Here is a 14708-nt window from a genome sequence, read left to right as displayed (position 1 = left end):
TCCCCAGCCCGCGAAATGGTCCCTCTCCAGCTTCTTCGAGAAGAGTTAGCTGATGCGCCCTTGAATAAGTACGGAAACTGCTGGTGGATGCCTTTGCTGCCCTGGCCTTATCGAAAGAGGGTCGCAAAGCTGCCATGATCGAAATTTTTACCCTGGTCTATCAGGCGGATGCGATAGGCATTCTCTACCTTGATGCTCGGCAGTATTTCCGTTTCTTCAAATGCACCATGGCTGACTTACATCCTAACGGAGCCGGTGCCGAGGCATTGTCGGGTAGATATCACTAGGTACAAATTCTCCCGCCTTATACAACGTTCCTATTTATGATCATACTGCTACATGGCTCTGAATTTGCTGCTGCTTTCCTTCTATTCAGGTGTTGCATTCACTGTGCGCTTGATCATTCGGGGAGGAAAGCCATAAGAAAGAAAGAAAGATGGAAAGCGTATTTTCTTCCCAAATGAAGCATATCTTCCCGGGCCCCGAAATAGCTCCGACCCCACGAGCTCCCGAAGGGACCCGGATTCCCAGGCCGTGCCAGGCGTGCCACGGTACCAGACTTCTGGGGAGAGCCCCATCACATGCGACCCCTTTGTCATCCCCCTTGTCCTGTGATCGCGCGCATGAAATATATAGCACGGCAGGTAATGACATAACTGGGGTTAAGGTTCTTAGCGGCAGACAACGACGCCCATCACTGCCCTCCTCACTCCCTCCGACCCCCTTCGGCATTGAAAACGTGCTTGACCTCGGCTCCCCAGAACCCAAAAGGGACCGAACGTTCTTGTTTGAGATGGTGTAGGGCCAGTCAGCAGCAACCTTTCCTACCACTGCCATTATTATTATTATTACTACAACCGTCGCAACGATACCATCTGCACCCCATCGTCACCCGCATTTGGATACAGCATCAGTTTTGAATCGATAATACCATCGTCCCATCTATCGAACCTTTCGCCCACGAACTTATACCACGACACGACACCCACCATCCACTCAACCTCAACTCAATTCGCAAGCAACCATGTCGAAGCCAGTCCTCCCCCAAAACGACAATGTCGCCCACGCCCTCGCCGGTGCCGGCGGTGGTCTCCTCTCCATGGCCCTGACGTAAGGCCACCGCAAAACCCCCCTCCCGTCTTACAACTTTCAAAAAGAGAACATACTTTCTAACCCACGCGCGCGTGTGCGCTTGCCGCACCAACAGCTACCCTCTCATCACCCTCTCCACCCGAGCCCAAGTGGAATCGAAGCGCGCCGACTCGGCCTTCCTCACGGCCGTCCAGAAGATCGTGGCCCGCGAGGGCGTCTCGGGCCTTTACTCGGGCCTCGAATCCGCCCTCTTCGGCATCAGCGTCACCAACTTTGTCTACTACTACTGGTACGAGTGGACCCGCGCCTTCTTCGAGGCCGCCGCCGAGAAGGCCGGCCGCGCCAGCAAGAAGCTCACGACCGTCGAGTCCATGATCGCTGGCGCCATCGCCGGCTCCGCGACCGTCATCATCACGAACCCCATCTGGGTCGTCAACACCCGCATGACCACCCGCGGCGGCAAGGGCAAGGAGGCCAGCAGCTCCACCGACGAGGAGGCCCAGGCCGCGAAGCCCAAGAAGGCGCCCTCGACCATCGGCACCCTTCTGGCGCTCATCAAGAACGAGGGGCCCCAGGCCCTCTTCAACGGCGTCATCCCGGCGCTGGTGCTCGTCATCAACCCCATCCTGCAGTACACCCTCTTTGAGCAGATGAAGAACACGGTCGAGAAGAAGAGGCGGGTCACGCCGACCATTGCCTTCTTCCTCGGCGCCGCGGGCAAGCTGTTTGCGACCTCGGTCACCTACCCGTACATCACGGTCAAGAGCCAGATGCACGTCGCCGGCAACGGCGAGAAGAAGGAGGGAATGTCTCAGGCCATTAGCAGGGTCATCCGGGAGGAGGGATACGCCGGTCTCTACAAGGGTGAGTGTTACCTCGGATCTTGTTCCGAGATGGTGCCCCCCCTTTTTCCATCTACAAAGCTGACCTTCTTTTTTTTTTTTCCGCAGGTATCGGCCCCAAGGTCACCCAAAGTGTGTTGACCGCCGCATTGCTCTTCGCCTTCAAGGACGTTCTCTACGAGCAGACCGTTAAGCTCAGGTCGATTGCCGCCAAGAAGCGCGCGTAAATTAACGTCAAAAAAGATCCCCAACTTATTCCTCCCCCGCTCTGAGTCAAACAATATGACCTCGGGTAGGTGGGAGGGATCGGATATATCAGCATATATATAGAAACAAGCAAGCTAGAGGCAACAAGTGCGCATATCAAGCGTGGGCCGCTCAGCATATATGCAAAGCAGTCATTTTGTATGACAAGACAAGAACCTGTATTGATTTTTTTGTGGGAATATCAACACGGGGGTAAAAAATGGGTTGGACAAAGCGTTGAACACATGGGTTACTTTTGAAATTTAGGTATCACATGATTCCCGGCAAATTTGGAAGGGAGGTGGGTGGGTGTATTCTATGAATTTGTTTTTTTCTTAGGAAGTAGGATATCAATAATCCACTACATATCTACTATGCATATGCCTCACATCGTCTCTACCAACAACTTGTAAATCTCATGCGACAGGTATGATTCGCGGAACGATCCACCACTCGTGATACGACTTGTCAGGAGTCGGCACCTCGGCCTTGACCTTCAGATCCCCGCCCTCGCCGTCCGACTTGTCCAACGCCTTTCGCACAACCGAGACGGCCAGCCCCGTGGCGATGCACGCCTTGAGCCCGTTCTTCACCGACGGCACCCACCGATCATGCGACCCGACGGAGAAGGCCTCGGCCTCGGAAAACTTGCTCATGACCTCCAGCGCCCTCTTCGCGCCCGCCACGGCCCGGTCCGCGAGCTCCAGCAGGTCGCGCGTCGGGCAGTCCGACTGCGAGGTGCCGATGGTGTATTCCTCAAAGGTCGGAAGCGAGGGAAGACCGATGGCGGCGAAGGGTTTCATGCGCAGCTCGTAGCGGAGCTCGTCGGTGCTGTAGGGTCGCGGAGGTGGTTTGATGAGGTGGTGGCGGTGGAGGACGGTGTAGAGGCAGCAGAGGGCGTCGGCGAGACCTTCTGTCGCGGCGGCGTCGAGGAGGGTTTGGCGGAGGAAGGCGAGGGATTTGGTGTATTGGGCTTCTGCGGCGGGTGTGAGGCCGCCCGAGGATGATGATGATGATGATGATGATGTTGATTTGTTGCTGCTGGCCCCTGAGCGGGCTTGGTTCAGGCTGCGAACAACGAACGATTTTATGCGCTCGACGTGCTGGAGGCGGTTCTTTGCGAGGAAGTTGAGGTACCAGTACATGCCGGCCAGCTCGTCCGGCTGGTAGACCTCGAGCTCGAAGCCAAGCTGGACGATCCACTCCATCTGTTTGATCTTGTACAGGTACGCCCACGACGAGAGCGGGAGGGACCACTGCTCGACGGGCTGGCCGGTGGCCGACTGATAAACAAGGGGCCGCTCGCCGGCGTGGGTTTGGATGACTTGGTCGATATCCTCGGCTTCGAACTGGAGATTCTCCCAGTCGCGGACAATGTGGCAGAGGGTGCGGCGGACGCGGCAGCGGTTCTGGCAAAAGGTGCGGAGGATGTCGAGGTAGGGCTGAGCGGCGCGCATGCGGAAGGATTCCATGCTCTCGGCGATGGCGTAGCGCGGGTCCTGCGGGGCCTCGACGTCGTCGTTGGCGCGGTCGAGGAGGGGGCTGTTGGGAAGGGAGACGATGGCGAGGTCGTCGTCGAGGAGCTGGCGGATGGACTTGTGGCCGAGGACTTGCATGTCTTTGAAGAGGAAGCTTTGGAGGAGGGTGCGGACGAAGATTAGGGGCTGAGGCTTCTTTGCTTGGAAGGTTGTGACGTAGGTCTAGACGTTTTGTGTGTGAGTAGTTGACCAGAATACGGATATCTTGGGGGATAAGTACCTGGAGGCAGATGGCGTCGGTGTAGTCGAGCACTCCGACGACTTCCAGCCCGTCGCTGATCATCTTCGTGAGGTGTCCAAAGGCGTTGTCAAAACTGATCTCAACAATGGGCCGCGGCGGCATCGTGCTGGCGAGCTTGCGCTGCAGTTTCGCACTGCAAGCCTCCGGTACGGATTTGCCTAGCGCATGGGTGCTCTTAATGTTAGGAAGCAAGTCCAAAGCTTCTTTCCAGGGGCTTCTGATGAGGGCCGGATCTGTCCGGTACTGCGTGTGGTCTATCGCTGCGAGGAACGTGTACCGGAGGAGCAGCCTATTGTTGAGGGCGTCTATGGTTTCCTTTGGTATTGAATCCGATAGTTGCCGCAGAATGAAACTTGCGTCCTTCAGGACATCGCGTACAGACTCTATGCTGAAATCGTCGAGGAGGATCCTGTTATACGTATTTGTGACAAAGTCCTCTTCCTATATCAGTTGGTTAGCTATAGGTGAGGAAGTCACTTTGCCGAGAGACTGACTTCATAGTAATGCTCATTCTTGATCCTCTCGTTGACATTACCGCATGTCTTCAACAGCCCCAAGCAATACGCTCGAAGGACGGCATGCATCGGCGCCGGCGGCGTATTGCTGGCATCCCTGATGAAGTGGGCGTCGTCGATGGTGGCAGGATTCGGCATGAGAATCGACTCGACGTACAGACTTGTGAGGACGGTCTGAGAGAGGGGGTATCCAACATGCCAGGCCATCTGCAAACCAAGTCAGCAGAGAGAAAGTGACTCTTACGGCGCGATACTGACTTCGTGGCAGAGCAGCTGGTCGATTATGCCGAGAACCTCCTCAGGGAGAAGAGGGCGTGTCACATCATAGTCCACGTCTAGCGAATCCTCGGCTTCCAAGCAACCGCTGTCCATCTTCGGGTCCATGATCTAGGTTGCTGTCAGTAGGGAGCCTCTCATAGTCTCCGTCAAACCCCCCATCGGCCCACGTACCTCTAGAGCCCCAACGGACTCAAACAGTGTGAAGAAGCCATCCTTGACCAGTTCGCCAGGGGCAAGCGCTGCGTAAAGAGTCAGTCCAACATCCTGTCCTCATGTAGGTGAAATTTCTGCAGCTTACTTTCGGCGGCAGTCTTGAACTTTGACGTGATATCAAAAGCGACGATGCCGTTATTCGACGCCTTGGGCGGAGGCGGCGGCGGGGGGTGGGGTTGACGGTCTAGCTCGAGCGAGAGCCTTGAAATGTCTTGAGAATTGGTGAGTGGGACGTGATGTCAAAAAAGGGTCTTAATCGGGCTGCAATAACTTCTTACCATCAGACATTCCAAAGCCGGACGGGATGGCCATATCAGCAACTGCACCTCATGAGACTCTTGGGGTGAGTGAGTGCGTTGAGTGCAGGTTTTAGTGAGGTCACAGTTGCATTGGCCTGGGCATGGGTATGCCCATCAAGGAGAAAAAATGGCCGGTAAATTCGGGAACACGATGATTGGCCTTAGTCTCTTTTGAAATGATTCCAACAAGCAGTTGAAAATAAAAGTGCAGCAGTACAGTCTTTTGCTTCAATATAAAAATTGCGAATTCGGTGTTGATGCAAGTTACGGGTATATGGGACGGGAAGCATAGAGTCATTGATCGTTCACAACCGAATTTGTCCGGCAGGCGGGCAAATTTGGGTGGAGGAAACCTGGAAAGCACGCCCAACATTCTGGCCGACGTCGAGCGAGAGAGCGCGCGCCAGTCACCTGCAACCCGTCCCCCCGACATCGCAACATCTCATCACCAGCGCTTGGTAGTGCACGTATTCAATTTAGATCGATCAACAAAGTCTTAGCATGGCATTTCGATTGATAGATTTTATGCCCAGTTTTTGATATGATACAGCAGCTCAACTGTCAAGTTGAAGCCGGCGGGTACCCGGGGAGGTGTCTTCACTCCCCATCATTCCCCATCTATCCCTCGATAACCTTGGATGCAATTCCCTCTTTATCTCTCACACGTGTGTCGGTTCGGAGTTTACGAAGAAGGGGGAGGAACGTTGACGGTGGCCTCAGCAAGGTTCTTGACCTCACCCTGCTTGCCGTTCTGCAGTTGCGGTACATAGGAGTCAGCCATTCTGTTCGATGCCCATCGTCATATGGTCGGATCGCTTCTCACCTCCCACTTGGCGAAACGGAGATCCATCTCTCCACGACGCTCGGCAATGAGTCTCTTGTCCTCCTTCAAGCTGCGGCGCACGACGCGCGAGGCGACGGCGAGGTAGCGGTTGTAGCTGGAAATCGGGGGTTGCCGGGTTAGCTTTTTCCTTTCCTTTTCTCGGCTTCAGTCGCGGGTGTTGCCCAATTGCCACGGATGCAAAAGAGACTCGGGAGGTTGTCGTCAATTGAACTCACGTGATACCGGCGGCTTTCCAGGCGAAGACCATTTTGGCGGTTTGTTTGGTTTTGTTGATGGACGAGGTTATATGGGGGGGCAGTCAGCTCGGGCGGATGTGATCAATTGAAGGTTTCTGGATTCCCCGAAGTGCAAGCTCCGAGTTCGATGCCTTTGTGGCCTGAGGCAGACAGAGCCTCAAGCGACAGGGACGGCACTGGACGGGTGAGCGGGTCTCCACTCTTCTCTGCCCGGTTCCATCTCGCTCTGAGGTACTTGGGCACTTGGCCACTCAGAACACAGAAAGATGAGATGGCAGGATCCCTTTCTGATATTCAAACTTCACTGTAGCAAAACGACCTGAAATCTTCGTCGCTTGTCACTACGAGTAGCCTCATTGGAGCCGGGTCTTGCGACTAACAGGCTACGGCTAATCGGCGTCAAGCTTCGCACTATCTTGAGGCTGTAATGCTCAGCTGCGTCATCGCTTTTGACCTGTCCACTGCGCAGTGAGACTTACAGCGTGAAACGGATTTCGCAGGAAAGCTGCCAGTCTACGGAGTAGGAGTTCGTTTTAAACGGGATTCCGGGGCAATCATGAGCCACATACGACATGTTCTTGGACAATTTCCTGGGGTCCTTGACTGATGACTTTGAGTGCTGCACCTGCAATTACTAGCGAATGCGGGCACGAGAGCGCTACACGTCTAGACATCCTGCTTCTTCATTGAATGATTGAGAGACGGACAGACTAAAATCGTAGACTGGCGGCGTCGTTGATTCAATTCCGGCACCACCAACCCGGCGGTATGTACATAACACGCTCTTGTCCACATAAACTTCATTCCATAGGTCTTGCCTTGTGAGGATATAGCTTATGTACAACGTTAATCTCACCCAACAATACTTTCCAATACACATATTCTAAGTACTTTAAGCCTGTTAAATTAAGCAGAGCACTGGTGTTGTCTACTCCAGTATCTTTAATCGGTCTCATCGTCACAAAGCATTAATTACGTGAATCTTGAACTGCCGCCACCCACCTGACAGGCCTGATCAACCATGTCAAATCCCAAGATAGCAATCGTAGGAGCAGGACCTGCAGGTAAGCTGCTTATTTTTCAAACATCTACTGCACCACACTCATATGGGTTCCTCAAGTCAGCTTGCAAACTGACAAATCTTCCGTCAGGATGTCTACTAGCACGCCTCTTACACCTAGCCAAGATCGAAGCAACCGTTTTCGAGAGCGAAGCCTCACCAAACTTTCGATCGCAGGGCGGGAGTCTGGATCTACACACAGACACCGGGCTGGCCGCGCTCAAGGAAGCAGGCCTCTTTGACGAGTTCCTCGAGCACGCAAGGTACGACGGCCAGTACATGGCCATCGTCGACAAGAACAACAAGCCCTGGTTCGTCAACTCCGCGACGGGGTTCGGCAGTGCATTGCAGGAGCGTCCGGAGATTGACCGGCCCAAGTTGCGTGAGATTCTTGCGGCGTCTCTTCCGCCGGACATGATTAAATGGGATCACCATCTTGTAGAAGTCAGAGAAGACGGTAATCTCGTCTTTGAACATACCACTATTGGTGGTTTCGATCTGGTTGTTGGCGCGGACGGGGCTTGGAGCAAGGTCCGCAGGCTTCTGGCTCCGGATATCAAGCCTATGTGGACGGGAATCAAGTTATACGGCATGAGCATCCCGAACGCGGCCGAGACTGCTCTCCGAGTTTACAAGCTCGCCAACAGAGGTAGCGTCTTCGCCAATGGCGATGGCAAGCGTCTTTCGATTCAACAGATGGGCGATGGCAGCCTGAGTATATATGCGTCGAGCACTGGCGGCGATGGGGAGGACTGGGCGTCACCCGAGGTCTGCGGGTATGATCCTCGTGACCTGGAGGCAGTAAAGAAGGCGCTTTTGGTCTTATATCAGGACTGGGCTCCGGAGCTCACCGAAGCCATCACCATGGCTGCAGGGGAGTGCACTCCGAGGTCGCTTTATATGCTGCCCGTGGGCTTCACGTGGCCTCACCGGCGCGGCGTGACAGTCATTGGGGATGCGGCGCACTTGATGACGCCTTTTGCGGGCGAGGGAGTCAATGTTGCGCTTGAGGATGCGATGAAGCTAGCCAAAGCCATCATCAGCGCCGTTGCCGAGAGCAGTGATGCAGGCGTAAGTGCAGGTGCAGATGCACTCGATTATCTAGACAAGAGGATCGAGGCGTTCGAGAAGGACATGTTCCCCCGGATGGAAAAGGTGCAGCGCCTGACGGACGAGCTTATGCACGACTTCATGTTCACCGCAGGTTCGCCGCGGACGACCATCGCGACGTCGATAGCGAGGCATGTCAAGTTCGAGACGCCGTGGGTGTTGCACCCGTTGGCGAGTGCCATGGTACACTCGTTCTTTTTCATGCGAAGGATTCTGGCGTCTTAGTAGGAAGTAGGTGTGGCTGAGTTTTATTTGTAGAACGCGGTGAGATGTGGAACGAAGCACGATAGGTTTTGGAGTCGGGTTAAGGTCCCTGTAGCCCATGTTCATGCTTTATGTTCCGTACTTTGGTGCCAATGGAACCCATGCCTCTGGGATTGAGGGGGAGAGCGACAAGGTGATCTTCATCTCTGTCGAGTGGCGCAGTGCCCTGTCACGACCTGTCAAGCGCAAGAAACGTGGCCGGGATTCCAGGAATGACAAGCTCTGGATGCAACTGCTAGCACAATATTTCGAAAGAGCTCAATGGTTCGTGGTGTAGATCATGGGCAATAAAGTAGAATGAACCACTCGAGGATTGACCCTATGGTTGCAGTTTGGTGATGTAATGATGCGCCTGAGCCATGGACAGCCCAGCCAGGAGGGAACAGGTTGAAACACCAGACTCGTTTTCCTCTGACAACGGCTCGCAGGGTTTAGACGTCGAGCAAACACACCGTTACTCTTTAGTGGTCTGGCACTCTGGTAGACTTGAATGACAGGAGGATAAATGGAAAGCTTGAATGCACTGACCGTGGTTTTGTTGGCTTTTACCCCATCAGGGCGTCTGAAGAAGAGCAAACTATCCGTATAATTCTGGAGCTAGTCGGAGCAACGCCCGGACACTTCTCTCCATGTTGTACCTTGCGCATGCGTTGTGGACATGCATATCAGGTGGGCATCCATCGCGATGTAGTTGAGATGTTCCCCTACGATATGAGTATTGACTTTGAGATGTTGGTAGTGCACCCCGCTCTACAGAGTAAACATCACAGACTATCAATGTTTTGAAACATTCGTTACTGTTTCATCCATGATGTTGTATGCAATTTCGGGTTCAAGGGGTGTGATATTCATGGTTTTGGTTGGGATAGTGGTTGAGTGGTGGTGATGAATGATGAGTGCTGAGTGATGAGTACCCTGGTGAGTAGTACCAAGTTGCATGTCGGGTGGCTGGTAAACGGGGCACGTGCACCCTAGATTCATCCTTGACAGGGTTGTCAAGCCACCGAGGAGCCAGTGGAAGGAGTCCAGTCCAGCGCTCCACTGTCAGGATGAGGTGACGGGCAGCGGACTTGGACTGGGGGGACCGCTTCAAGGTGCACCCGACGAGTACCGTGCCACGCGTGCCACGAGGTACTCCGTACCTTATGCTTTAGGTACTATGACTGGGGGAGGGGGATGACGGCGAACCAGGGCATGGAGCAGCCAAAGGGCAAGGTTAAAGAAGGAGAGAACACTGAAGAAGAAAAAAAAAGCAGAGCATGGAAAGTGTGCGGTCCCGTCCCCCTGGCCTTGGGGGCCTTTCAATCTTTGGGCTGTACAAGTTCTGGGTCTTTGGGCCGAAAAAGCTACGGATACGGCCAGAGACCTCTCCGCTTTCCGAACACGGTTCGACATTGCATATACGTGCTGCCACTTGTACCTCGTACATACATACTTCACCTGAAATTCCACATCGTAATTGCTGTGCTGTGCTTCCTGCTCATTCTGCATTCTGCATTGCCTTTTTGCGCTCTACCATCTGCAACCGATCCTGGGCTTGTCGACTTTCCCTCCCTGAGGTTTCGCTACTAATAACACAACCTGCGACATTCTGCGCGCGCCTCACATCTTGTTACGGACGACAACGCCATTGACGGCATCCCCGATAACGTATCACCTACTACCTATATCGCAGAACTTCCGCTCGCTTCTTTGGGACGCGTTCTAGCCCTTGCTTCTACAGCTTCCATCTCGCACACAGAACATCCACCCGTCCTTCGCACCGAACCGGACGACCCCCTACCGCCGAACACCGTTCGCCACACCGTTCGCCGTATCGATCTTTTCGCCCTCGGACTAGGCATCGGATGAGACGAAGCTCAGCATATTGCCCCGACGTACGCACATACACCTCGGCAGCAGCTTCGCAGTGTCCGCCCTTCGCCGTCTTTGCTTTCCGTAGCATGAACTTCAACCTTCTGCTTCAATAAACGTTTGCGAGCCGGTCCAGCCATTTCCACACACGTCTACCGACTCGCTCGTCTTAACTTTTTGGGTACCTCATCTCGGAGAATCTGTTTGGGGAAGCGCAAGGAAGAGGTGGACCAGATCACCGCAGAGACAGGAAACCCGCCGATTTGAGTTACGATGCAGGCGCCGACGCCTTCGCAGCGCATGCAACGACGCTCCCCAGGTGCCGAACCTGGGCCGCCGCCAAATGTGCCCGTCCGGTCAATATCACCAGGTACCGGTATGCAGCCTAGAGCTTCCAACGCCTCGAATCGATCCGCCCCGCCAAATGGGATGCGGAGGTCAAATGTGAGTCTGAACACACATTCCAGCAACCTAGAAGCCATCCTCGAGCTTCCACCAGACACGATGGTTGCGCAACGAGCCCGTGTGCCTCTGCCATCACTGTTCCTGTATGTCAGCAGCTGACCGAGTTTCGATCTACAGAATTCTACCAGCAGCAGCTCAGCCATGCCCCTATCGCAAATTGAGAAAAGCGTTACTCACTTGCTAGTCGCAACCAAACAACTCCTGGAAACCCTTACACAATGGTCGCGCGGTCAAGCTACCGACGGTCAGGTATCCGATGTGTACGTCAGGCTAGGATACGAGTTCAACATGGCATGCCGAGCCTTCACTGCCATCAACGTGGACACCTCCGACCTAGGCAACGTCCCCGAATTGCTACGAAGCATACTAGAGTCTACCTTGAGCCAAGAAGCGAGCACCGAAAGCTTGGAGAAATATCTTCCACGGATTCGAGATATCATCATCAACCTGCTCCATGGATTGAAGCGCAAACAGCAAAAGTTGCGGCAAAAACAACCACGAGACAGGGAAAGCGGGGGCTCAGCTAACGCGCCGGAGCGGACGACGAGCACGAGCACGATGGGCAGTGGGAATACTGGGTTGACGAATCTGTTGGAGGAGGGCATTCAGAATGGCTATCGACCAGACGCTCAGAGGGAATCCTCCCAATCTGCTGGTGCCGCCCCAGTAAGCACCTCTCCAAGTCGTCGACACCTGCCCCCGAGAGATCAGTCGCGCGGTTCCGTCAACTCGGAGCAGTCCTCCATGTCGAGTACGACGATGCAAAATATCCCCGTCATGCCTCCGTACCCTGGCGACGAGGCGACGATGCCCTCTGCGCAGTCTGGAGAAGTCAACGTTGACTCTTTTCCACCACCGCCGCCTCCTCCAAAGCAGCAATCAAGCGCATTTGCGGCTTTGCAGAAGGGCGGTGACCTGGAGAGAAGAGCTTCTCGGCGTTACTCGCAGTATCAAATATCTAAGCACTTGGGCAGTGCCATGAACGGCGTACCAATGCTGCCATCACAAAACTCCCCGATACCCAACCGCGGGCGGGGCGAAGTCCGGGAGTCTCTGCGTGCTGTTCAGACTCGAGAGACACTCCGCCAAAATCGTGCCTCGAAGCAGCCGCAACTAGACACCTCCCCGGCACCGAGTCGTGCCGAGGCCGCAGCAGAGCTGTCGGCAGGCAGGCCCGAGAGTCCAACGATACAAACGCCGGAAGACAAGTACCCTAAGCCCAGCGCTACCCTGAAAGGCCCTCTTAGCGATGATCTCCCTATTATGTCGCCCGACGACGATGATGGCAAGCCCGACCCACCGCGCAAAGATGAACCCAAGGTCTCGCCAGGGATCAAGACCCCGGAGAAGAAGCGCGACGCCAGTTTCCTTCACGAGCAGTCTCCGCCCTTGACCACAGAGCTCACTTTGTTCTTGCAATACAAGTCCAAAGTCAAGAAGTTTGTGCTGCCTGAGGGGTACAGCGAGCTCTCGATTGGACGCCTCCAACTGGCGTTTATCGAAAAGTTCTCTTGGAACACACACTCCAACGGTGCTGATCTTCCAGAGATATACATTCAAGACCCCGTATCAGGAGTCAGGCACGAGCTCGAGGATCTGTCAGATATCAAGGATCGAACAGTGTTGGTTTTAAATGTTGAGCCTCTGGATGAAGTAAAACGCCACATCGATGAGGGCATTGGGCAACTGAAAAAGATAGTACAGGATGTGAAGCAGAACCAAGACGACCAAGGTCTAGCCCTCCAGCGAGTTTCGGAACGTCAGCAAGAAGCGGTTGCGGAAATGGCCAGGCTTGCTGCTGCTCCTCCGGCTGTGTCTGCGCCTGCTGATGGGTCCAAGTCATTGAGCCTCGCTGGCGGTCGCAAGCTCGCTTCCGGACACATCACCGAGATCCAGACTCTGCGCCGTGACCTTGCTGTCATGCGCCAGGCCTACTCCAGCTTCCAGTCGGAGATCCAAGGCTCCATGTCAGCCATCCGCAGCAAGGCAAGCAATGTCAAGGCGGCGGTGGTCAAGGCCTCGATACCGACCATTGATGGTGAAACCGGCCATGCATATGTCACCAAGGGTCGCGAGCAGCTCAACACAGATTCCGATCGGCTCGTCACAAAGGTCGACGACTTGCAAGATTTGGTTGAGGACCTCCGTAAAGATGTGGTTCTTCGTGGCGTGCGGCCCCTACCTAGGCAACTGGAGACTGTCGCCATGGATATCACGAAGCTTTCCAAGGAGCTCAAGAAGGTGGAGGATTACATGAAGGAAGAGAAGCCCATATGGACCAAGATCTGGGAGAAGGAGCTTGAGGACGTGTGCAAGGGCCGTGATGAGTTGCGCCTTATGGAGGATCTCATGATCGATCTGCAGGATGACCTGGAGAAGGCGTCCGAGACCTTTGCGCTGGTCGAGCAGGCCACCAAAGAGCAGTTGAAGGATAACGGGACGGGCGCCAGCGCCGGCAGCGCCCGCAACTTCTCCAAGGGGCTCAACGGCATCGGCAACGGTCTCGATCCGAACGCGGCCAAGGACGGTGTCCTCGGCGAGGTGAGGGCGCTTCAGCCGAACCACGAGAACCGTCTCGAGGCCATCGAGCGCGCGGAGAAGCTGAGGCAGAAGGAACTCGAGGGCCGCAAGGGGAACGAGCTGCAGAGGGAGCTGTCCAACTTTGTCGAGGAGGGGAAGCTGAAGAAGTCTGGCGGCTTCGAGGAGGTGGAACGGGCAAGGAAGGCAAAGGACGACATGATTCGGAGACAGGTCTGGGAGAGGCAGAATGGTATCGTTGCGGAGGAGGGCGAGGGGGAGGAGGAAGAGGAGGTTGAATACGAAGAAGTTGAGGAAGAGGAAGAAGAAGAGGAAGAGGAAGGAGAGGCGGGAGCGACGGCGGAAGCTGAGCCGGAGAAGGCTGCTGCTGCGCCGCCGGCACCATGAAGATGAAGCAGCGGGCAGTGGGTTTTTTTTTGTTATAAATGAATGGTCATACACATGTGTTATGGTGTCAATGACCCGTATGGAGGATATGTCAAACACACCTTTTGTTTCTTCTCGTCATTTTATTTGGTGCACCCCTTTTTTGCGATCCCAGTACTCACTTTGGCCCGATCTCGCATAGGCGGAGTTTGGATTGTTTCTTGCTATTACCCCGTCTTCCATATTCTTTTTCTTGCATTATAGGGGGTTCGAGTTGTTTACCTGGCTCTGGCTTGGCTGCGTATGCCTCGCGCCTTTTTGTCATGGTAGCTTATAGCGAAGGCGAATTTATGGATCCTTGTTCTCTTATTCCTGGATTTTGAATACTGGTGTCTTTACTAGTGACGTTGTGTGAATGGATGCTTAATGTGACGGGGTGAGTACCTTTATTATGCCTGAACTAAGTTGAACGGAGACTTTTGTATGGCCGGTCTGGTCTGTCTGAAAGCTGAGAACGCTTTGTGATCTTGATGATTTGAAGTCACATTGGTTTCGTACTCGGCGCGTTATCCCACGCTTTCTCGGGGGGGAGTTCTCCCAAGAAGTTGGGTTTCGATGTCTTTCCTTGGGTACGTGGAGGTTAGATGGGGCACGAAGTTGCAAAGTTGCTAGAGAAGCCTTGCTTATCTTGCCATGAAGACCATCC

At 54.4% G+C, this 14708-nt stretch overlaps 5 protein-coding genes across 5 annotated transcripts; 3 read left to right on the top strand and 2 right to left on the bottom strand.

Annotated features, from left to right (window-relative positions):
• Positions 1-1024: 1024 nt before the first annotated feature.
• On the top strand, positions 1025-2161 carry N0V96_001620 (uncharacterized protein; the record flags this gene model as incomplete). The annotated part of the gene is made up of 3 exons (XM_053194205.1): positions 1025-1110; positions 1208-1956; positions 2043-2161. The coding sequence occupies 3 exons, from the start codon at positions 1025-1027 to the stop codon at positions 2159-2161; spliced, it is 954 nt and encodes a 317-aa protein (XP_053048402.1).
• A 435-nt stretch (positions 2162-2596) lies between these two features.
• On the bottom strand, positions 2597-4858 carry MAK10 (N-alpha-acetyltransferase, non-catalitic subunit; the record flags this gene model as incomplete). The annotated part of the gene is made up of 4 exons (XM_053194204.2): positions 2597-3880; positions 3939-4400; positions 4454-4681; positions 4733-4858. The coding sequence occupies 4 exons, from the start codon at positions 4856-4858 to the stop codon at positions 2597-2599; spliced, it is 2100 nt and encodes a 699-aa protein (XP_053048401.2).
• Positions 4859-5947: 1089 nt separating this feature from the next.
• On the bottom strand, positions 5948-6356 carry N0V96_001618 (uncharacterized protein; the record flags this gene model as incomplete). The annotated part of the gene is made up of 3 exons (XM_053194203.1): positions 5948-6016; positions 6089-6203; positions 6325-6356. The coding sequence occupies 3 exons, from the start codon at positions 6354-6356 to the stop codon at positions 5948-5950; spliced, it is 216 nt and encodes a 71-aa protein (XP_053048400.1).
• Positions 6357-7366: 1010 nt separating this feature from the next.
• On the top strand, positions 7367-9056 carry N0V96_001617 (uncharacterized protein; the record flags this gene model as incomplete). Its single annotated transcript, XM_065756276.1, has 3 exons — positions 7367-7409; positions 7497-8698; positions 8835-9056. The coding sequence occupies 3 exons, from the start codon at positions 7367-7369 to the stop codon at positions 9054-9056; spliced, it is 1467 nt and encodes a 488-aa protein (XP_065615516.1).
• Positions 9057-10906: 1850 nt separating this feature from the next.
• Positions 10907-14023, top strand: BUD6 (Bud site selection protein 6; the record flags this gene model as incomplete). The annotated part of the gene is made up of 2 exons (XM_065756275.1): positions 10907-11077; positions 11216-14023. 2 exons carry the CDS (start codon positions 10907-10909, stop codon positions 14021-14023), a joined length of 2979 nt encoding a protein of 992 aa, XP_065615515.1.
• Between the last annotated feature and the right edge of the window lie 685 nt (positions 14024-14708).

Source organism: Colletotrichum fioriniae (assembly GCF_027942845.1).
Source record: "Colletotrichum fioriniae strain IMI 355084 chromosome Unknown scaffold_1, whole genome shotgun sequence".
In the NCBI taxonomy this organism is placed as follows: domain Eukaryota; kingdom Fungi; phylum Ascomycota; class Sordariomycetes; order Glomerellales; family Glomerellaceae; genus Colletotrichum; species Colletotrichum fioriniae.
This window is presented reverse-complemented; position numbering and strand designations above follow the sequence as displayed.